This window comes from Giraffa tippelskirchi, chromosome 5 (assembly GCF_054371585.1).
Source record: "Giraffa tippelskirchi isolate mGirTip1 chromosome 5, T2T-mGirTip1v1.2.pri, whole genome shotgun sequence".
In the NCBI taxonomy this organism is placed as follows: domain Eukaryota; kingdom Metazoa; phylum Chordata; class Mammalia; order Artiodactyla; family Giraffidae; genus Giraffa; species Giraffa tippelskirchi.
The window spans coordinates 70,860,919-70,884,525 of NC_137279.1; the positions used below are offsets into that span (position 1 = coordinate 70,860,919).

General features: G+C 40.8%; 1 protein-coding gene across 9 annotated transcripts in view; it reads left to right on the forward strand.

The window, feature by feature from the left end:
• LOC145506672 (uncharacterized) overlaps window positions 1-23,607 on the forward strand; it is a 252,988-nt gene that overhangs the window by 17,485 nt on the left and 211,896 nt on the right. For 4 of the 9 annotated variants that reach the window (XM_081491921.1, XM_081491923.1, XM_081491920.1 and 1 more), the window contains 6 exons: window positions 1,708-1,775; window positions 2,254-2,278; window positions 6,066-6,113; window positions 8,074-8,156; window positions 8,611-8,689; window positions 10,329-10,594. The exons of 1 other annotated variant lie outside the window; for it this stretch is intronic. In XM_081491921.1, the coding sequence (XP_081348047.1) occupies window positions 1,708-1,775; window positions 2,254-2,278; window positions 6,066-6,113; window positions 8,074-8,156; window positions 8,611-8,667 (281 nt within the window). In that variant the 3' untranslated portion in view covers window positions 8,668-8,689; window positions 10,329-10,594. Of the gene's footprint in view, window positions 1-1,688; window positions 1,776-2,253; window positions 2,279-6,065; window positions 6,114-8,073; window positions 8,157-8,577; window positions 8,690-10,328; window positions 10,595-23,607 lie in introns of those variants that run through there. 4 more of the 9 variants (XM_081491915.1, XM_081491916.1, XM_081491919.1 and 1 more) reach the window with 2 other exon arrangements.

The window sequence follows — 23,607 nt, forward strand, 5'->3', positions numbered from 1 at the left end:
AAAGGTGGATTAACAGACAACTTTGGCACAGTCATTAGGGTAAAAGGCACCATGGGGTCGTATCCTCCTGGTCAGCACTCAGATCTTGAGAGTTGTGTGGCCTTATGTAGACAATGCTTGTCATATGTGTTGATGCTAGTGTCATTGCTTAAACAAGAACAAGAGCAGGTTATATCAAGGAAACATTTCATTGTACTGGGTGACGTTACCATAAACCTTACATTGACCAGACCTTGTAGCACACAGTCAATGGAAGGTGTCAAACAGATCTCACAGTGGAACTTGGTAGTTAGTCTAATGACCATTACCTTTGTTGTAATCTCCTGAACAGCTGGTTCAGACAAAGTCAGCATTCACCCTGTTTCCTGTCTATAATGAACTGTCCCACTAACTATATGACTTCTGTGAGTGTGAACAACCACTGACTCAGTGGACATGCAAACATTGTTTGGAAAATGAAGACTGGGAAAGAATATCACATGATTAATGATAGCTATTTGGAAAGGCAGGATTGAATTCAGCCCTCTAACAGAGTTTGCTTTTATCAAGAACAAAGTCTACGAGAAAATATAGTAATTTCAATAGCTACAAATGTGGATCCTGAGGAGGCAATGATCTGGGAAAAAATCCAGAAGACAGGGGCCATTTAACTGATCCTCTAAACAGGCAGGAGGGTCATGGGTCTCTGTCATTGAAAGTTGGCATGCATCTTAGTGTTTCTTTTTTCCTGATCATTTAGGTTATCCCTAGTCAAAATGCAGAAACACTGTTTCATTTCTTTCCTGCTCCTCTCCTTTGCTCTCCTTCATCCAGCAAACAGGATGATTCAACAGCAGCTCAGTCCATAGCTACTAACCTCCCTCATGCATACACTCAACCCTATGTCCCCATGAAATAATAGAAAAAAAAAGAAAGAAAGAAACACTGAGTGATTGATAAGCATCCTCACCCGTGTCCTGACAGCAGCTCTGTGTCCCTCTAGCTCCCCTGGAAGACTGGTGGAGGAACTGTGCTTCCTATAATCAACATTCCCACTATACATATTGCCCTTGTGAAGGTGGACATGAACTGATTCAGTAGACATGCACACATTCTGTAGAAAACAAATATTGATAGAAAAATACTATATCATTGATAGTGGCTCTTATTAAATGGCAGGAATTCAGTATTGCCAAATCTTGTATATTTGATTTTATTTAAGAGAGTTGATTAGTGAATTAATAGAATAGCATACTTTGCCCAATATTGGATTCAGTTCTCTAACAGAGATCACTTTTAATCAAGTACAAAGTCTCATAAAAAACATGATGAGTAGAATATCGGCAACTGTAGATCCTGGAGAAGAGTGATCTGGGAAAAATCAAGGGACAGTGGTAATTTATCAGGAGCTCACAATAAGCAGGAGGAGTCACGGGTCTGTTTCATTGAACAATACACACGTTTTAGAGCTTTCCTTTTTTTAGATTGAATATTTCATGTTGATTAGGTTCCTCTAGCTAGAAAGCCAAAGTTCTATTTTCATTTCCTTCTTCCTCTCCTTTACTTTCCTTCCTCCTCCAAAGAGGGTGGATGAACACAAGTTCACCTCATGCTTATTAACCCTGCACATCCGTACACAGCACCCCATGTCCACACAAAGAGAAAACCCCCTGAATGATTCCTGAGCAGCCTCACCAGTGTTGTAACAGCTACTCTGTGTCCCTCTAGGCTTCACTGAGGACCTGTCAGTCAACCCACCACGTGACAAGACAGAAGAGACTCAGTGTTTCTCCAAGGCAAGCTGGTTTTTCTGTTTGTTTGTTTGTTTTTTCTGGTCTGAGATAGAAATATTGTTTCATTTCTCTTTCAGTAGAATTAAGTTGAGAGTCTGAGGGATTTCCCTTCAGATAGAGACAATTCCCTTGGTTGGGATAATGTAGATGAGAGTCTTATTACCAACTCATGATTCCTCAGTCCACAAGATACTAAAATTGTTGGCATCCATTACACTCTGTAGAGTACAGAGTTCTCTCTCCTGCAGCAACATTTCTTCTAGGAAAAGAATTCTGCAATTTCCAACCTAAATGGACTTAGAAATTCCATCCTCCAGGCAAAGGTCTTGCCTTTCATCCTGAGTATGTGTGCTCTGATCTTGCTGGGTTCCCTGGACTCCACCACTGCTCCTCATCAGGTTTTCTACTGTCACCAAATAAACCAAAGACTCTGCATCTATGTGATCTTACCCTCTTAGTGTCTTCTCTTCTGTACTTGCAGGTGGCCCTTTCAGGATGTGAAAATGGTATGTATTATAGAATCATTTACTTTGGGAGAAAAAAAACTTTGTAGATGAGAAAGTTGGGGCTTTCTCGCTGGTTTTAGTGTAGAGGGCAAACTGATTCCAAATTCCTGCTGAGAATGAGTATAGGGGCCCTGGTGTTAGAAAGTAATTTACAAGAGGCCAATGTGGATGATTACGGTAGTTCCAAGAAGAAGCTGTATTATGGTTAATAGTGTAGGTTTGTGTCCATGGGACTGGGTGTATCTCTATGTATAATGAATAGTGTGATTCTTTGTGTGTGTGATTTTGTTGTGTTTTCCTCAGTATCTGTCACCCTAAATGTCACTGTTACTGGTGTCAACCCAAAAAAATTTCCCATAAAAATGCACCACGAATGTTCATGTATCTAAAAATTAAACAAAGTATATACATTCACTGTATCCATTGATTTTATACCAAGTGAACATCTTTTTCCCAGGAAGACAAATCCCATCACTACCCAGGAAGATGTTTACAGGATTCTTTTTAATTTTTATTAAATTTTTTATTGGCTGTTCTTGGTCTTCGTTGCTGCCCAGGCTTTTTTCTACTTACGGAGTGCAAGGGCACCTCTCTCGTTGTGGTGCATAGGCCTCTCACGTTGGTGGCTTCTTTGTGGCAGAGCATGGCTTCCAGGGCTCTCGGGCTTCCATCATTTTGGCACGTGGGCTCAGTAGTTGTGGTGCATGGTTTAGTTGCTCCACAGCAGATGGAATCTTCCCAGACCAGGGGTTGAACTTCTATCTCCTGCATTGGCAGGTAGATTCTTAACCACTGAGCCACCAGGGAAGCCCTACAAGATTCTTGATGAGCAAAACTGTGTTTCACAATCCCCCTTTCTGGGTCAATCACACCTTCATTTAATAGAAAATCTCATCACTTAGTAGGTCTTATAGCATTTTGATTCCTCACGATTCATCACTCTGCCGCTTCCCTCATTCAAACTCTTTCTATTAGAGCCTCAGAGTGAATCTTCCCCCCTCATCCAAGGCCCCCAGTACTGGGGAGGCTCCTTCCTTCTGCAGGGAGCCTCTGGTGGTACCCACAAGCAACACCCAGTTTTAGAGGAATCTGAGAAAGGAGGAGGCTCCCGGCATAAATGGAGGAAGTTCAGTGCAGCTTTGCCTCTTAACCTTTGAAGTGTCCAGTCTGTCCTGTTAACTCAATGCACCATGTTGTTTAGCACATCTCTAGAACTTTTCCATCTTGCCACTAAAATTCTGTAACCATTGAACAGACGCTCCCTGTGTCAAGCTCTTCCCAGCTCTTGGATCCACACTTTTATTCTCTGCTTCCCTGAACTTTCCTTTCGATACCTCAGGTAAATGGAATTGTTCAGTATTTGTCCTCCTGTGACTAGCTTATTTCACTCTTACCAATAGCCTCCCACTTCATTCATTGCTTCAAATGACAGGATTGCCTTCATTTTTAAAGCCTGAATCACATTCCAGTATATGTATGCACTACATTTTCTGTCTTGATTTATCTGCCCTTGGACACAGCAGTTTTTCTATCTTGATGGTTGTGTACAATGCAGCAATGGATATGAGATTATAGATATCTCCTGGAGCATTCTACTTTTATCTCCGTTGGACATAAACTCAAATAAATGATTGCTGGATCTTATGATAATTTTCTTAATAATTTTTGAGGGACTTCCAAACTGTTCCATAATGACTATGTCATTTATCATTCCTACCAACAGGCAAAGAAGTTCCACCTCTCTACATCCTTGCCAACATCTGTTATTTTCTTTGTATAATACACATCCTGAAAGGTGATATCTCCTTTTGACTTGGTTTCCATTTCCACTAAGTACTTCACTTGCTACTTAGTGATGCTGAGCACATTTCCTATGTGTATTGATCTATGTATTGATCTGTGTATTGATTCTATGTCTTCTATGAACAAATGTCTATTGAAGCTTTTTGCACATTTTTTAAAGTCAGTTATTTGCCTGCTATTATTTTGAAGTTGAGTTTTAGCAGTTGCTTATATGTTCTGGATATTAGCCCTTTATTCAGATACAAAGTTTGCTGATACTTCTTTGATGCTATAGATTGCCTTTCTATTGATTTTTGAGGAGACGATCCTTTCTTCACTTGACAATGTTAGATCCTTGGCAAATATCATTTGGCCACACATGTCACTTTATTCAAGATTCCCTCCTTACGATTCATTGGTTTCTCTGCCTATTTTATTGCAGGTAGAACACAGTTTTGACTGTTGTGGCATTCTTACTGTTTTGAATTCAGGAAGCCCGAAGGGCCCCATTGTTGTTCTTTGCTCTCAAGACTGTTTTTGCTCTTTCGGTTTCTTTTGGATTCCGTAAGTTTTAGTTTGGGGGATTTTTTTTCCATTTTATTAAAATGACATTGGATTTTGTAAGTGGTTTCAATATATACGTACATCACTTTTAGGAGTATAGGAAGGTCAACAACACTAAATATTCCAGTCTATGAATATGATATGATATTCCGATTACTTGTCTCTTCTTTCTTTCAATAGTGTTCTATGGTTTTCAGTGCACAAATCTTTCACTTCCTAACATGCCTTGCTTGGGTCCTCTAGAGTCAGGGATGGGAAAGATGGGCTCACGAACAGAGTGAATGTTCCTCCCTTCCCTCCGTTCCTACATTCTGGTTACTTGTAATACACGAGTGCTGGGCCATGCCCTTTATCTCTGCCTACAAATGAGCTCCCTCCTGAGAATTTTCTTTGAATCTGAGTGTTCACCTTACTAGAGCATCACTGATAGCTCAGTTGTTAAACAATGTGCCTGCAATGCAGGAGATCCTGGTTTGATTCCTGAGTCAGGGCTATCTACTAGAGAAGGGATAGTCTACCCACTCTAGTGTTCTTGGGCTTCACTTGTGGCTCAGCTGGTAAAGAATCCACCTGAAATGCAGGGGACCTGGGTTGAATTCCTGGGCTGGGAAAATCCCCTGGAGAAGAGAACGGCTAACCACTCCAGTACTATTGGGATGTTCACAAGCACTCTTCCAATGCCTGGACTGGGTTCAAGAGCCCCAGATATACCTACATATGAATGATCTTATCAGGCCATCATATCATCTGGAATAAAGAAAAACCAGAACAGGCAATTAGTTGCCTTTTCCTTGTCGGTGGAGCTCTTAGAGCTGAACTTTCCGGTGTAGTAGCCACTAGCTAGAGCTGCCTATCTATAATTAACATATTTCAATAATAATTAACTTTTTATATTAGTGTTAGTCGCTCAGTCATGCCTGACTCTTTGTGACCCCGTGGACTGCAGCCCACCAGGCTCCTGTGTCCATGAGATTTTCCAGGCAAGGATACTGGAGTGGGTCAGCCATTTCCTTCTCCAGGGGATCTTCCCAACCCAGGGATCGAACCCGGGTCACCTGTACTGCAGGCAGATTCTTTACCGACTGAGCTACAAGGGAAGCCCATCAATCACAAAAACCATACATTGCTTGGTCACACTAGCCATATTTCAAAAGTGTCCATAAGCGTTGGAATTTCAGACTTGTAAGCTTGAATGCAAGAGCTATATTGAGCCTGTAGAAGTGTAAGGTTAAAAGGTAATTCTCTCAGCATCTCTTTCTCATGTGAATATGTTCAACTGTGATCACCATCTTGTTGAAGGGCTCTGACTTCACAAAGCACAGTGGAGGTCTGTGAACCTGGAGGGAAGACCAGGGAGATGCTGTGTGAGCCAAGTGGAGGAGAGATGGGTGGGTCAACTGGCACAATAACTGTATTATTGCTCATGGTTGTCTTTCTACAGACTGCTTCCTGGAAAGTGTTAGCAGCAGTGATGTGGAAGAGAATGCAGGTAGGGAACAACTCTCAGGTGGGATTTAGAGGGAGAGGGTTCCTGGACCATTTGAGTTACACCTGCTTCTTTGGAGATGAATATAAACTGAGGAAGAAGAAGGAAATATGTCTAGAGTTGTGGCTTGTTCTTTTCATGGTTTAATAATATAGTAGAGCTATGTGTCCACGTGGTTTATTCTGTTGTGCTTATAGTCATCTCTTCTTGCTTTTCCACTTAGAAATATCCTTTCTCACAAGACTCCTTGTTCCTTGTCCTTTCACTGCCAAATAGGAAAGCTGGGCTTCTGGTTAGTACCTACAGGGTAGTATGCACGAGGGACTTTGGCTTCATGTTTAAATTCTCCTATGATGGCCATATCCTAGTGGGCACACAAGTCTCATAGTCACTTGACAGTGGAGACCAAGTTCTTGCAGTGAGTGTCAGGTGGTGGGTGAGACATGAACTCTCTCCCTCTGCATTTTCAGGACTTGTGCTGTCCCCTCATGTTTGTCCTCACTGTTTGTTCCTTGTATGAAGGGTGCTCTCAGGGTTGGATGAGTCACAGCACATGTGCTCTGGCGTCCCTGCCTGGGCTGAGTCTCCTGGAGCTCACCTCAGCACCACACCTCCCCAAGGATGCTGTGCTGAAGGTGCTTCTTCGTGAGAGCAGTCCATGTCCAGCTGCCACTAGAGACCAATATGTCCACAAATACTAGAGACTGTGAAAGGGCTGCTGGCTTTCTTTACACATTTGCTCTCGATGCCCTGCTGACCTCGTCTCCTGGGACTGACCAGACCTAGGTCAGAGACTCAGGACTCAGAGTCATTGCTCCTCTTAGAACCCAGTGCTCCCTCCAGACAGAAGCTCTAGGTGGTTTTGATCACCATCTTTGCACACTCCTCAACTCATTTATTTACCTTTTATTTTTTAATTTGTTTTGCACTTGAGTTGTGGTATTTTATTTAATTTGAGTATGATCTCCTTATCTGATACATTGTTTGTAATGTTTTCTGTAGGTTATCTTTTCATCCTACTGATTGTTGAAGAGACTACCCTTTCACTATTTTCTTGTCTTAGAAACTTGGTGAATTTCATTTGACCATGTATCCATGAGTTTACTTGGGGCTCTTTATTCTGGTCTTTAGGGCTATGCATGTGTTTCTATGTCACTATCTTACAGCTTTGATCCCTATATCTTTGTAATGTATTTTGAAATCAGGAGGTGAGAAACTATGATATTAGTTCTCCAGATTACTGTGTCTATTTGGAGTCCTTAGGGGTTCCATATATATTTTTGGATTTCTTTTTTCCATTTCTGGCTAAATGAAATTGAAAATGTTTACCTCTATCCTCTCTAAGAGTCTGGTAAACTTAGGGTGTTGCCGAGAGCATTAAGTATCTCCCAGGTCACTGAGGTCACCTCAGGCAATGGGAGAGTCTCTGTTACATGAACTTTTTGTCCTTCCCTCCTCCAGGGCTCAAAAGACTCTCATGTCCATGCCAGGCCCTTCCTGGGAGGGATGGATTGTTTAATTAAATAATGGACTGCTTAGAGACGGTGGCCATACACCCATGGTCCTTCTTCCAATGTGTCCATGTTGGAGAACTCTAGGGTTGGTGAAGGCTCAAGGAGGAAGGAAAGGAACAGTGACTAGAGGAGAGAAATGATGAAGGAAGTAGAGGGGAAACAGCTGGAGAAGGAGGCAAGCAAGGTCTGGGGCAGAGATGCATGGAGACAGTGACCGCCTGGAGGAGAAACAGCTGGTAATGGTGTCATTCCTCGTCACTCATAGACAAGCTGAGGGTGGCAACAGATGTTGGAGATCAGAAACCCACTTTTTCACTGCAGAAGTGAAACAATGAGGCCCTGGGAGGTCCCTGGAGAAAAGGTCACCAGGGGTCCCCGGCCAGGTTGTGAGGAGCACAGGGTCCCCTGGTCACATCCTGACTCTAAATCTCCCCTTTGCTTTCCCACAGCCTCTCCAGATGACTGCTGCCCTCAGACACCAGAAAACTGCAAGGCAGATAATAAAGATTTGGAGGAGAGCAAGACTACCGAGGTCATTTATTTCTTCTTTCATATCTTTTAAAAATGTTCCCTCTTATTCTGATCAATAGAATCTTCTTTGTAACCCTTCCTTTTCTCCACTTTCCATCTTTTTATGATTATCCTTCTGCAGGACCTGGTCTCTTGTAGGCACTTGGGGACTTGGGAGCTTATATAAAATCTATGAAATCTCTCTGCAGCCCTCTTCCCCCACTTTCTTAGCATAATCCTGGCTCCAGACCTCATGTCTGCACCCTTGAACCTGGCTTTGTTACCATGAGTGGCCTGAGCAGGAGTTGAGGCTGGAGTCAGCAGGTCTGGACCTACATGGCTGAAGGGGACCCATGAAGTTTGCACTGCCCTGAGATACCCCATATGGTTGTTTTCCTGCCCTGGGAGGGACTGGACCTGCCTGACTGATCTCTTCCTTCCAGATACCAAAAAAATCTCTGGTCATCTTTTTGAAGATTGCTTCTGGAGATGTCAGCAGTGCTGATGAAGAAGACCTGGAAGAGCAAGTGTGAACATGGGACCTGGGGTGAAAAGGTGAGGCAGACGAGGGCCCATGTCTCCATCATGATCCCCACTCGCTTGTTGGTGCTTCAGAATCACCAGCAAAAACACTGGGGTCTGCTGCTGAGTGTGACAACAAAAGTGGAGACAAGTGGGTGGTAACAATCTGTGCAGACGAGTGGAGGATGCCCTGAGCTCGTCTCCCCAGGGCACAGGTCCCGTCCCCAGATGCCCCCGAGGTTGCTGGGCTGGCTCCTCTGGCAGCTCTTACATTTGCAGGGAGGCTGGAGGCACTGTGGGGCCACCGTGTGCGAGAGTCCAGCAGCTGCTGCTGCAGCGTGTTGTCTTGAAGATCCCCCCTGGGGGCTTCCTCATCTCCTTCTGCAGGACCCAGCTCTGCCCTCCAACCCCCCTAGAGGCAGCAGGGGCACCCCTAGTCCATCACCAGCTGCAGAGAGAGGTTGGGGTGGCCTCGCCCTCCCCAGTCCTGGGCTCTGGGAACAGAGTGAAGGAGACACAGGAGCCCAGAGCTCGCGCAGACAGGGGGTCACCTGGCAGCTCTGCCTCCCTGTGGGTGCTCCCTGGTCCTGAGGGTCCCAGCCAGCCTGGGGGGTGCCCGAGTCTGGGGTCCCTCAGGATCTGGAACCCTGGGGTCCTGGGTCACCTCAGGGCAGCATCTCTCAACCAGGAGTTGGAGGTTCTGTGGATTCTTCTGTGTCTGTGTCCAACTGAAGAATCACCAGAAAGCAATTCAGTGCCGTGTGCACTTGGGAGGGTGGTGCTCGTGGTAAAGAGCCCACCTGCCGATGCAGGAGACACAAGACACTTGGGTTCAATTTCTGGGTAGGGCAGATCCCCTGGAGAAGGTAATGGCAACGCACTGCAGTGTTTCCGCCTGAAGAATCCCAGTGACTGAGGAGCCTGGTGGGCTATCAGCCACAGGGTTGCACAGACTCGGACATGACTCAAGAGACTGAGCAGCACACCTGAGATGAGTGTCAGGAACAAGTTGCTCATGTTCCTTTTGTTTCCAAGTCTGTCATTAATAACATATCTTGTTTTATTACAGGTTGAAAAAAATGCCTTCTCTCAGATTTTAATGTTGTAATATGCTAAACAGATAAAATGTACTTTTTTATAATATAATAACAGTTTAAAATCATAAACCTCAGGAGGGTTTGGTTGGGGGTTAGAAATGATTATTCAGGAAAACAGAGACTCCAGGTGTCTGTCCATTTCCAACACTCAGGTCTCAGGAGCAGTTGTACTGAGTGTAGGATAGGTGGGCATGTTCTCCTACCCACTGTGTCATCTGACCTCCTGCTCTTCCCAGGGCCTAGAGGGAAGGGGAGACCCAAGCTTTTAGTCCTGGATCCCAGAGTCCCCTGTTCCTCTGCCTGAGTCTCATTGTCCAAGGGACCCATCAATTGAGGTTTGCCGGCCAGATGCCCAGGTGTACTTGCTCCTGTGGAACATTTCTAAACACTTCCCACTAACAGACAATGCCCTCAGCAAAGAGCAGCAAACAGACCCAGTGTCCTGCGGATCTGAGCCCCAGAGCCAAGTCTAGATCCTGGGAAGTCTTCTGGGTCCTGCACACCCTCCCCAGGGAGCCCTCCTCTGTCCGACTCTGCACCTCCCAGGGACTCCATCACCTGTGTTGGTGTTGCAGGCTCTGCTCTGAATCCCTGAAGACCTGGACCTGAATGTCATCCTGGACCCCAGAGGGGATGGAGACCCCACAGCACTAGGAGCCTCATCTGGACCAGATCAAGGGAGGCCTCATTGCTTCTCTCCTGAAGGCCCTCATTTAGTACAGCTTCAGTTGTTTTGCTGTGTCGATTTAGTATTTTATCTACAGTTTTATCTTTATGTTCTGTATATATCTATATGTTCCATATTTATATGTAAGTTTTTTCATTAAAACGTTTTTATCTATTTGTTACTTTCAAAATAACTTTTTGTAAAAACGCACATGTATAGAGTAACCCCCTCAACAGAGGTAGAACTTAATAATTGTTGTAAGCCAGTTACCTTAGCGTCCACCACCAGGATCATTCCCCCTTTCACACAACTCAGTCAGTCTTTGCTGTTTAAGGAACTGCAAATTTAGTTCTTACATCTATCCTTCTGTCATTATCTTTAAGGATTCTGTTTTCTCACATCTGCTCATTCCATTAGTCATAGGAGATCAATATTACACTAGATCTTTCAAGACTTGCATGTCAGGATTTTTCGAAACTCAGTCTACCTTCAGGGTAAAAACTTCTTGATCCATCATTGATCTCCATTTGTAGCTTAAGTGTGTTTCTCTCTTTTCTTCTAACACAGAGAATTTCTCTCCGAAAAGGCTCTTAAAATTCGAGTTTTCATTCCCTTATATTTCTCCTGCTCTTTTATTCCAGCTGCCGAAAGGACTATTCTCATTGACTATATTCTCATGGTGTACATTTTGGCTCCTAAACTCACTTATTTTATAAAGGAAGTTTGTAAGTCTTAATCTCTCTCACCCAGCTCTCTCATCACCACATCCCTCTCCTCTCTGGCAAGGACTTCTTTGTGCTCTGTGTCAATGACTACATTACTGTTTGGTTATTTTGGTTCACTGGTTTTGATTTTCAGTTTCCACATTCAAGTGACATCATACTGTATTTGTCACTGTGTCTGACTTATTTTCCTTAGCATAAAACCCTCTAGGTCCATCTATTTTCTCACAAATGACAAGATTTCATTCTCCTTTTTGGCTGAGTAATAATCCATGCATACCATGTCTTATCCATTCATCTCTTGATACACACTTTGAAAACATACCAATAAACGGAATTGCTCAATCATATGGTATGTATTTAATTCTTGGCAAAACCCCATACTTAGAGTATATAACTTAAGGTATTACCCAATAATGCACCGTAATATCTAAGGTTGGTATTTTCTGTAACTGAATTATTTAGAGTGACAATTCAGTTCAATTCAGTTTGGTCGCTCAGTCGTGTCCGATTCTTTGTGATCCCATGGACTGCAATACGCCAGGCCTCCCTCTCCGTCACCAACTCCCAGAGTTTACTCAAACTCGTGTCCATTGACTCGGTGATGCCATCCACCCATCTCATTCTATGTCATCTCCTTGTCCTCCTGCCTTCAATCTTTCCCAGAATCAGGGTCTTTTCAAATGAGTCACTTCTTCCCATCAGGTGGCCAAAATATTGTAGTTTCAGCTTCAACAGCAGTCCTTCCAATGAATATTCAGGCTGATTTCCTTTAGGATGGACTGGTTGGATCTCCTTGCAGTCCAAGGGACCCTCAAGACTCTTCTCCAACACCACAGTTCAAAAGCATCAATTCCTCGGAGCTCAGCTTTCTTTATACTCCAACTCTCACATCTATACATAACCACTGGAAAAATCATACCTTTTACTAGACAGACCTTTTTTGGCAAAGTAATATCTCCGCTTTTTAATATACTGTCTAGTTGGATCATAACTTTTCTTCCACGTAGCAAGTGTCTTTTAAATTCATGACTGCAGTCACCACCTGCAGTGATTTTGGAGCCCCCAAAATTAAAGTCTGTCAGTGTTTCCATTGTTTTCCCATCTATTTACCATAAAGTGATTGGACCAGATGTCATGATCTTAGTTTTCTGAATGTTGAGGTTTAAGCCATTTTTTTCACTCTTCTCTTTCACTTTCACAAGAGGCTCTTTAGTTATTCTTTGCTTTCTGCCATAAAGGTGGTGTTATCTGCATATCTGAGGTTATTTATATTTCTCCAGGCAATCTTTAAGTTTAGTATCTAAAAATAGGTACATTCCATCATCAAAAACCCATTAATATATACTCCATGCTATGCTAAACATCCTACATGGTTTAGCTCTCATAAGTAACATTAAACATACATACAAGTTCATTTAAGTGTGAAAAGTGAAAGTGAAGTCGCTCAGTAGTGTCCGACTCTTTGCAACCCCATGGACTGTAGCCTAATAGGCTCCTCCATCCATGGGATTTTCCAGGCAAGAATACTGGAGTGGGTTGCCATTTCCTTCTCCAGAAGATCTTCCCAACCCAGGGATTGAACCCGGGTCTCCTGCATTGTAGGCAGACGCTTTACCATCTGAGCCACCAGCGAAGTCCTAATTCATACACACGCATGATGTTTATAACTGCTCTCCTGTTTGCTGGTTTGGCAAGGTACTTAAGTTGCCTAAATTACTCATTACAGAAGCTAGAGAACATCATGTATAGTGATATATGACAGATGCCATATGATTCTGTGCATGTTTTGACTGTTGATTTAGCTGTGTGTTTTACTGTGTTACAACAGACTTATTCTAATCAAAGATTTGGTATGAATGGACATGGGCCCAGAGTTGCAAGAGATTTGATCTTAAGTGGAGAAGAAACAAAAGATGGTTAAAACATGTCTAGAGAGCGATAGGAAAAAAATGTACTTGGACTAACTGAAACTGTACTCTTACCTCTTTCCAATGAACTATCTTTGAAATATTTATAATGAAGTATAGCCAGGTGAATACTCTTGGTTTTAAATAGAATTCTATTGAAATACTAACATAAATATTTGATTGGTATACACTTCTCCCTCATTTCTTGTCTGGTCATAACAAAGATTTGGAAAGATGGGCCACTTGTATCTCAAAGAGGCAGCATTTAATTAAGCAGGTAGCAGGCCACATTCCTAATGACAAACTAGTTCATCACTCAATTACAGCTCAAGAGGGAAATAGGCAATGGAAAGAAGGTAGCCAGCTCCCCAGACCAGGGTGGGCTGACCCTTGGCTTCCTTTTTTATACATTCTGTCTCTTTCCCCTAGAGACTGATTGGTTACATCCTATGCAAAATAGGGGATGACACCTGACTGACTATGCCCAGAACCAATCAGGGAAGGGAGTGTGTCTTTCCCAGGTTACACCCTATGCAAATAGGGGATTTGCCTGATTGGTTATGCCCAGGACCACAGGTTCTCATTCTGGTCCTCCACATCCCTTCCCCCCCCACCCCCCCCCAGCCTCTGCATGGTTCTGCAGTCTTGGACTACTTTTTCTATTCTAACTACCTGGCACATTCATTTCACATTGTCTACTGCTGTTTTTGTTTTTACACTACAAAGGCAGTGTTGAGTAGTTCCTGAAGAAACCGTGAGAACCCTGAAATGAGAGATATTTACTCTATGGACCTATATAGAAAAAGGTTGAGAACTCATAATTCAGATTTAAGGAGACAAAATTTATTTTATATTTAGAATTGTAGGGAAAATCATGTTTTATGGTGAATTAGAATGGGTACACATATCTCCTTTACATTACTGATGGACAAGTAACATTCATTGAGGTTCATAGACAAGCTCAGTCTTCAAAATTAATAGGAAAAATTCAATATCTGAAAGTTTATGTGAAATAGAGGATAAAACTAAGGCTTCAAAACACATATTCTCAAAAAGGAAACAGAACACCACAGGTACTAAGAGAAATAAAAAAACTTTGACTTATGGTCATATAAGTCATTTTCAGTATTATCTCTTTTGGAATATAAATAACTTTAACTTCCTAAACTGGTTCTGAAACTTCTCTAAATCATGTGGGTTACAGGCCTTCAATCCACACACTTGAAATCATACAATGTTTAAAGTGAGCTTAATATGAATATTCAGGTTTTCATTTTATTTTCTCAGTGGCTCTAAGTCTTTTCAGAAAAACTAGTAACCACAGTTTGTTTCTTTTATGTTTTCTGTGGTTAAAGAGTAGACAGATTTAATTACAAGAGGACTTTCTGGGACAATAGACAAATTTTGCAAATAAACCCTATCTATATCAATGCAAAATTAATTAGCATCTGGGGAAAGAGAAAAATTATATAAAATCCATTACATTACAAAATAAGATCAAGATTCAAAATGCAAAGTGAAAGTCATGCAGTAGTGTTCGACTCTTTGGGACCTGAAATTCTGCAGACCAGAATACTGGAATGGGTAGCCTTTCTCTTCTCCAGGGGACCTTCCCAAGCCAGAGATCCAATCCAGGTCTCCCACATTGCAGGCAGATTCCTTACCAGCCGAGCCACAAGGGAAGCCCTTGAAAATGCAAAATTTGTTATAAATTGATGATTAATTTAATAATAAATTATGAATTTTACATTTTGGTGCAATACTACTATGATTTCCCTGCAGGGTTGCCAGGTAAAATATAAGCTAGCTAAATAATAAATTTCAGATAATATCTTCTTTTAGTGCAAATATGTCCCCAAAGCATCACAGGACATACTGTTACTAAAATTAAAAAAAAAAAAAGTTGTTAATCTGAAATTCAAATTTCACTGGGCATTCTTTATATTTATTCCTATATCTGGCAGATCAGTTTGCCTTGCCCAGTTCTGCTTATGCATTTACACTGAAGAAGCTCAGTTAAGGAGTAGCTTTTTCTATTATGAAAACTCAGAGTCACTTCTACCATATATAATTCAGCCTGATCCTATTTGCCTTCCCTTTTCTAAATCTTTATGATAATTTGATTCAATTTTCCTCTCTGCTATATCTTACTTTTAATTAATTAATTAAATTTTTTGGCTAGGTCATCCCACATAGCATCTAGGATCTTTGTTTCCTGACCAGGGACCAAACCCACACTCCCGCATTTGCAATTTTAACCATTGATCCACCGTGCAAGTCCTTCTGCTATATCTTTCTGAGCAATGGTAAACTACTTTTTTCCAAGGCAGAGTGTCTACCTTTGACCTTCATATTTGGACTTTGCTCTTTTTCTAAAGATGTATGTGATCCAAATTAATTATCTTAAAACTGTAATGCTATTACTTTTTTCCTATTCTAAAAGTCAGTGTGGCTTTTTTTCTTTTAAGTTTTCTTATTGAGTTGGATCATGACCACATATGAATGTGGAAAGAGTGAGAAGAAAAACTAATATAGAGTTTCAATTCAGATTGTTTTAAGTATTTTCATATATTAAATGTTAATATGTGCCAGGAAATGTGATGTATTTTACATGCATAATCATGGTTCAGGTTGGCGAAGTAGGTATTATTTCCATTTTAGAGATGAAAGCTTGAAGCATTAGACACATTGGTAATACTATTTTTGATATTTGAAGTTAAGTCCTCTAACTGTATGGCTCATGTTTTATTTTTTCCCACCGTACTGAATATGCTGTAATCTTGACTTATTTATGGATAAGCACATCTGGAAAATGAGAGCATTAATTATAATAAATAAAGTATTTCAATGTTGAAAATTTTAATTTAGACTTCAACAGTCTGCCCTGACTTTATTTTCAGAACAAAAGTTTAAATCACTAACTAACTTCCTTAGTGTAATATCAGAAACTTTGTGGTTGGAGACTGTACACGTTTCTATAGTTGAAAAGATATATCACATTAGAAGAAAACATAATGATACGGCAGTGGCAGCAAAGACGCAGAAATCCTATGAAGGCCATCCCTGGTGGTCCAGCAGTTGAGACTTTGCCTTTCCATATAGGGAGTGTGATGCCTTGTCAGGGAACTAAGTTCACACATGCCTCATGGACAAAAACAAATTAGAAGCAATATTTTAACAAATTAAACACATGTACACCCGTGGCAGATTCATGTCAATGCATGGCAAAACCAATAAAATATTGTAAAGTAATTAGCCTCTAATTAAAATAAATAAATTTATATTAAAAGAACAAATTAAATAAAGACTTTAAAAAAATGATACCTATCCAAAAAAAATTTTTTTAATAAAATAAAGAAATCCTGTGATAATTATTTGAAGTACTGAGGCAATCTCCTCCTTAATGATTTCCTTTAATATGCATCACTAGTATCGAGTTTCACACTCAAGAAGTATAAAATTTAAATACTTTGGTGTTACCAGCTTTCTTCTGTGAATTAAAGAGTGGAAACACATCACACCAATTAAATGTTTTGAATATAAATGAATTTTTTAGCATAAAAGAAGAAGCCATCTATTATAATCATAGATCTAGAAGTATGGTTGGACATCATCAAATTAAAACCCTTTTCAGCTTTTCAAATTCTATTTAGTGACATATCTGTTTTGGTTTACTATTCATCTTTGTTAATTTGCCCCAGTGGATAAAGCATCTGCCTGCAATGCAGGAGACATAGGAGATACAAGTTCTATCCCTGGGTCAGAAGATCCCTTGGAGGAGGAAATGACAACCCACTCCAGTATTCTTGACTGGAAAGTTCCATGGACAGAGGATCCTGGTGTGTTACAGTCCATGAGGTCACAAAGAATTGGACACGACAAGCATGCATATATTAATTTAAATAATAAAGGCAAATATTAACAACCCAACAGATGTATTCTGGAATAGTACAACATTTCTGCCAACTGGTTGTCCCACCCTTGCTTGAAGTTATCTAGCAGTAGTCACTTAGCTATTTCATGAAAGCAGTCCAAATTATTTTATAAGCATTATTAATTTGCCCTACTCACCACTTTTAGAATAACCTTCCTGAACATTAAACTTCAATATAAATCATCGTAAGTATAATTTGGGATAAAGTAACACAATTTCTTCAACTTAAAGAAAATTGAGAGTCAGAAAATTAGATCTCTAAGTTTATGTAACTCATACATAAAAGAAATGGAAATAAAGTCCCCTTAAATGATTTGTCAAATATAGCAGATGCCTACACAGAATGATCTTGACATTACAAAACATACAAATAAATACAGAAATAGAAGTGTATATTTATTAACATTCTAGTTATCCACACTGAAACTAACAATGTAATATTTCCATTATGCTTTCTTATATAACATTTTGCTACCCCCATTTCGACATTTAACTATATATTATTGTAATATTTTTGCACACTGTATTATTTCTAATACTATTTTTAATTTCCATGTGTCTTGTCACTTAAACCAATTATACCTTTATTTAGAATAGACTCATGTATTTTTTATTGCTCATAATTCACAAAATTATGCAAGACAATCTCTGAAATTAAAAGGTAGCTGACCTAGGAAAATCTTAGCTGTAATGACAGAGTGGTGGTAGGAAAGATATTGTAATGAAATAAAGTTTTCTGGATTTTTCAAAGTTTCTGCTGAAAGCTCTAGCGTTCTGGGGCATGGAAACGTATGTGCTATAAAGCTGGAGACTGATTGATATCACTTTCTCTTAAAATATCTTGATATACCATGAGAATTAGATCTGTTGTGCTTCCTTGGTAGCTCAAATGGTCAAGAATCCACTAGCATCCTGGAGATGGTGGTTTGTTCTCTGGGTTGGGAAGATCCTTTGGAGAAAGGAATGGCTACCCACTTCAGTATTCTTGCCTGGAAAAATCCCATGGGCAGAGGAGCCTGGCGAGTGACAGTCCATGGGCTCGAAAAGAGTCAGACACATCTGAGTGACTTTCTTTCACTTCACTTCAGCCATTATCCAGTTAATTGATCTCATCCAAAAGGATAAGATGTTGTTTTTTCCTAAAATTGTTAGTGATGGATGACTCACAAACTGGAATCAACATTACTGGGAGAAATATCAACAATCTCAGATATGCAGATGATGCCAACTTAATGGTAGAAAGTGAAGAGGAATTAAAGGTCTTCTTGATGATGGTGAAAGAGGAGAGTGAACAAGTTGCCTTGAAACTCAACATTCGAAAAATAAAAATCATGGCATCTGGTCCCAGGACAAATAGAAGGAGGGAAACTGGAAGTAATGACAGATTTTCTTGGGCTCCAAAATCACAGCAGATGGTGACTACAACCATGAAATTAATATGTTTGCTTCTTGCGAGGAAAGCTGTGACAAGCCTAGACAGAGATATCACTTTGCTGACAAAGATCCTTATAGTCAAAGTTATGGTTTTTCCAGTAGTCATGTATGGTTGTTCAAGTTGGACCATAAAGAAGGCTGAGTGCCAAAAAGTTGATGCTTTCAAACTGAGGTGCTGCAGAAGACTCTTGAGAGTCCCTTGGACAGCAGGGAGATCAAACCAGTCAATCCTAAAGAGAAACAAACCCTGAATATTCATTAGAAGGACTGATGCTGAAGCTGAAGTTCCGATACTTTGGCCACCTAATGCAAAGAGTCAACTCACTGGAAAAGACCCTGATGGTGGGAAACCATGGTGGGAAATCTGATGGTGGAAGGCGAAAGAAGAAGTTAGTGGCAGAGGCTGAGATGATTAGATAGCCTCACTGACTCAATGGATGTGAATCTGAGCAAACTCCAGGATATAGTGGAGGACAGAGGAGCCTGGTGTTCTACCATCCATGGGGTCTCAAAGAGTGGACACAACTTTGTGCCAGAACAACAACAATAAGGAAAGTGCCAAAGGCTTACAGCCTGCTTCTACAAGGTTCTTAGGTACCAGAAAGACTGGAAAACTCTCTAAGTATCTTTCTAAGGGAAGGAATCCCAGAATTGAGGGACATCAGTCAGTTTTAAAACCTAGAGAAATCTAGGGTTATCTGACTCCTGGAGACACTTCGCTCATATAGCAAAAGGCTGAAGATAGAATTCAGGGCGGTAAGTTTCCAAAGAGGTTTCTTTAAGAAAGGAATGAAACACACCTCCTCTTTTCTCTTTATAAGCAGAGAAGAATTGTTTATCTTCATCTCTTGCCAGTTTCTTGTGTAGGATAACTGTCTTGACTCTCATCATGTCTCCCTGTGGATAAGGACTAGGGCAAAGGTGATCTGACACGTGTACCATTTACCGTGAAGTGTTTCACATAGAATTCATCTTTGGTCTAGAACACCACATGAGTACATTCATGATTAATTTAATACAGCTGAATATTAAAAACCCAACAGATACATCAGAAAAAAAATGCAAGGAGGACATTATGAACAGAACTTAACATATGGGACCTTACTGTTTCAAAAATAGGGTAAATATCTGGAATTTACTGTATCATTGTTCAAAATTTACATATTTTGGATGTTTTTACATTTTTTGATTTCCTTTTACAATTTCATTATGTCACATTATTAGAGAGCTATGGAAGATCATAGAAATGTAAGACAATATGATAATTAAGTAATGCCTTAATTAAGAACACTGAAATAACTTTTTTTTTTGAAATAACTTCTTATACACAAGAAAATTGAATACAATACAATTAAGGAAAAAGTGGGAAATAAAAATTAAGTATCAAATTAATTAAATTTAAATTAATCTAAATTAATTTAGTCACAATTTAGCTCTGCATTCCTAAATAACACTAGTAAAGAATAAAAAGTTCAATTGTTAAGATTTATTTTATTCACAATTTAAAAAGCATACTGGATCCTCAAAAGAGGCACATTTCCCCCCCAAACCAAACCAATATTAGGAAGGAAACTAGATAGAAGAGAGCATACAGTGTTTATCTCTTCTCTCTCTTCTTTGTGTTTAAAATTTGAGTGTTTTCTTCCTGCCGTGAGAGACTTAGAATAAAAAATTGAAAATGTGCAAAAAAAGCACACATCAATAAGTAAGAGGATTTTAGATATTAACACTTTCTCTGAAGAACATAAAATTGAACAGTGGAGTAGAGAATGACTGCCGAGGTGTCTATTGACAAGCATCTGAAGGTGCCTCTCGTTTAGACAGAAAATGTGTATAGACACTGGGAACTCAAGAGAATTCCTGAGAGCCTGGAGAACTGGGCTCAGAAAACCAGAGCACACTCAGAGTGAGGACGTGGAATGAGTGCCCTCATCACGTGGCTCTCCCTAGCCCTGCTGGTGCCTCGGGCCAAGAAAACCTGAAGTTGCTGCTGCTACTCCTCTCAGAATGTGTTTTTATGTTGTCCTGGGCGTTGCTAAATCAGTTGATTCAAAGTGAGTGAATTCAATTAGCTAAAATTAGATCAATGCAGACTGCAAGAAAAAGGAAAGAAATATCTGATTTTCATTATACTCGGAAGCGAGCTTCCCAGGTGGCTCAGAGGGAAGGAAATGGCATGCCAGTGCAGAAGACACAGGTTCAATCCCTGGGTTGGGAAGATCCCCTTGAGAGGAAATGGCAATCCACATTAATATTCTTGCCTGGGAAATCCGTGGACAGAGGAGCCTGGCAGGCTCTAGTCCATGGGGTCGCAAAAGCATTGGAAACAACTTATTGACTAAACAACAACAAAAGCCTTAAGAAGCAGGCTCTCCCTTCAATCAGGATAGGGGAACTTCAAAAGTCACTAAGCAATTTCAGATGTTATTAAGATCAAAATTTGGGATGAAATGCCTGGATAAGAAAAGGGTAGGGAGAAGAAGAAAGGGAAAGGAGAGGGAAAAGAAGGAAGGAAATGTCCCCTGTTATGTAGAAATTACTGACTGAGTAGAGCTGAGATGACACGGAAACAGTGATCATCAAATAATAAAGGCTTTGCAGGAATCCTGAAGGGCAAATACAAATAACCTGAGGTGGGAAGAAGATTCAGGTGTTTCATTTCAGTTCAGTCACTCAGTTCTGTCTGACTCTTTGTGACCCCATGGACTGCAGCACACAGGCTTCCCTGTCCATCACCAACTCCCAGGGCTTACTCAAACTCATGTCCATCAGGTCGGTGATGTCATCCAACCATCTCGTGATCCATTGTCCCTTTCTCCAACCAACTTCAATTTTTCCCAGCATCAGGTTCTTTTCAAATGAGTCAGTTCTTCCAATCAAGTGGCCAAAGTATTGGAGTTTCAGCTTCAACATCAGTCCTTCCAATGAATATTCAGGACTTATTTCCTTTAGGATGGACTGGTTGGATCTCCTTGCAGTCCAAGGGACTCTCAAGAGTCTTCTCCAACACCACAGTTTAAAAGCGTCCATTATTCCACACTCAGCTTTCTTCATAGTCCAACTCTTACATCCATACACGACTACTGGAAAAACCATAGCTTTGCCTAGGCAAACCTTTGTTGGTAAAGTGATGTCTCTGCTTTTTAATATGCTGTCTAGGTTGGTCGTGGCTTTTCTTCCAGGGAAGAAGCATCTTTCAATTTCATGGCTTCGGTCACCATCTGCAGTGATTTTGGAGCCTCCCTAAAAAGTTTCTCATTGTTTCCATTGTTTCCCCATCTATTTGCCTTGAAGTGATGGGACCAGATGTCATGATCTTAGTTTTATGAATGTTGGGTTTTAAGCCAACTTTTCACTCTTCTCTTTCACTTTCATCAAGAGGCTCTTTAGTTCTCCATTTTCTGCCATTAGGGTGGTGTCATCTGCATATCTGAGGTTACTGATATTTCTCCCAGAACTCTTGATTCCAGCTTATGCTTCATCTAGTGCAGCATTTCTCATGATGTACTCTGCATAGAAGTTAAATATGCAGGGTGACAATATACAGCCTTGACGTTCTCCTTTCTCAATTCTGAACCAGTCTGTTGTTCCATGTCCAGTTATACCTGTTGCTTCTTGACCTGCATACAGATTTCTCAGGAGGCTCGTCAAGTGGTCTGGGATAATCATCTCGTTAGGAATTTTCCACAGTTTGTTGCCATTCACACAGTCAAGGCTCTGGATTAGTCAATAAAGCAGAAGCAGATTTTGGGGGGAACTCTCTTGCTTTTGCTATGATCCAATGGATGTTGGTGATTTGATCTCTGATTCCTCTGCATTTTCTAAATCCAGCTTGAACATCTGGAAGTTCATGGTTCATTTACTGTTGAAGCCTGGCTTGGAGAATTTTGTGCATTACTTTGCTAGCATGTGAGATGAGTGCAATTGTGCGGGAGTTTCAACATTCTTTGGCATTGCCTTTTTTGGGGATTGGAATGAAAACTGACCTTTTCCAGTCCTGTGGCCACTGCTGAGTTTTCCAAATTTGCTGGCATATTGAGTGCAGCACTTTCACAGCATCATCATTGAGGATTTGAAATAGGGCAACTGGAATTTCATACCTCCACTAGCTTTGTTTCCAGTGATGCTTCCTAAGGTCTGCTTGACTTCACATTCCATGATGTGTGGCTCTAGGTGAGTGATCACACCATCGTGGTTATCTGGGTCATGGAGATCTTTTTTGTATAATTCTTCTGTGTATTCTTGCCACCTCTTCTTAATAATATCTTCTGCTTCTTCCCTGGTGGCTCAGAGGTTAAAGCGTCTGCCTCCAATGCCGGAGACCCAGGTTCGATCCCTGGGTCGGGAAGATCCCTTGGAGAAGGAAATGGCAACCCACTCCAGTACTCTTGCCTGGAGAATCCCATGGACGGAGGAGCCTGGTAGGCTACAGTCCATGGGGTCGCAAAGAGTCGGACACGACTGAGCGACTTCACTCACTCACTCACTCAGTCACTCTGTTAGGCCCATATCATTTCTGTCCTTTATTCTCCCATCTTTGCATAAAATATTCCCTTGGTATATCTAATTTTCTTGAAGAGATCTCTAGTCTTTCCCATTGTATTGTTTTCCTCTCTTTCTTTGAACTGATCACTGAGAAAGACTTTCTTATCTCTTCTTGCTATTCTTTGGAACTCTGCATTCAAATAGGTACATCTTTTCTTTTCTCCTTTGCCTTTCATTTCTCGTCCTTTCTCAGCTATTTGTAAGGCCTCCTCAGACAACCATTTTGCCTCTTTGCATTTCTCTTTCTTGGGATGGTCTTGATCACTGCCTCCTGTACAATGTCTTGAATTTCCGTTCATAGTTCTTCAGGCACTCTGTCTATCAGATCTAATCCCTTGAATCTATTTGTCACTTCCACTGTATAATCATAAGGGATTTGACTTAGGTCATATCTGAATGGTCTAGTGGTTTTCCCTACTTTCTTCAATTTAAGTCTGAATTTGGCCATAAGGATTTTCATGATCTGAGCCACAGTCAGCTCCCAGTCTTGTTTTTAACTAACTGTATAGAGCTTCTCCATCCTTGGCTGCAAAGAATATAATCAATCTGATTTCTGTATTCACCATCTGGTGACGTCCATGTGTAGTCTTTTCTTGCATTGTTGGAAGAGGATGTTTGCTATGACCAGTGCATTCTCTTAGC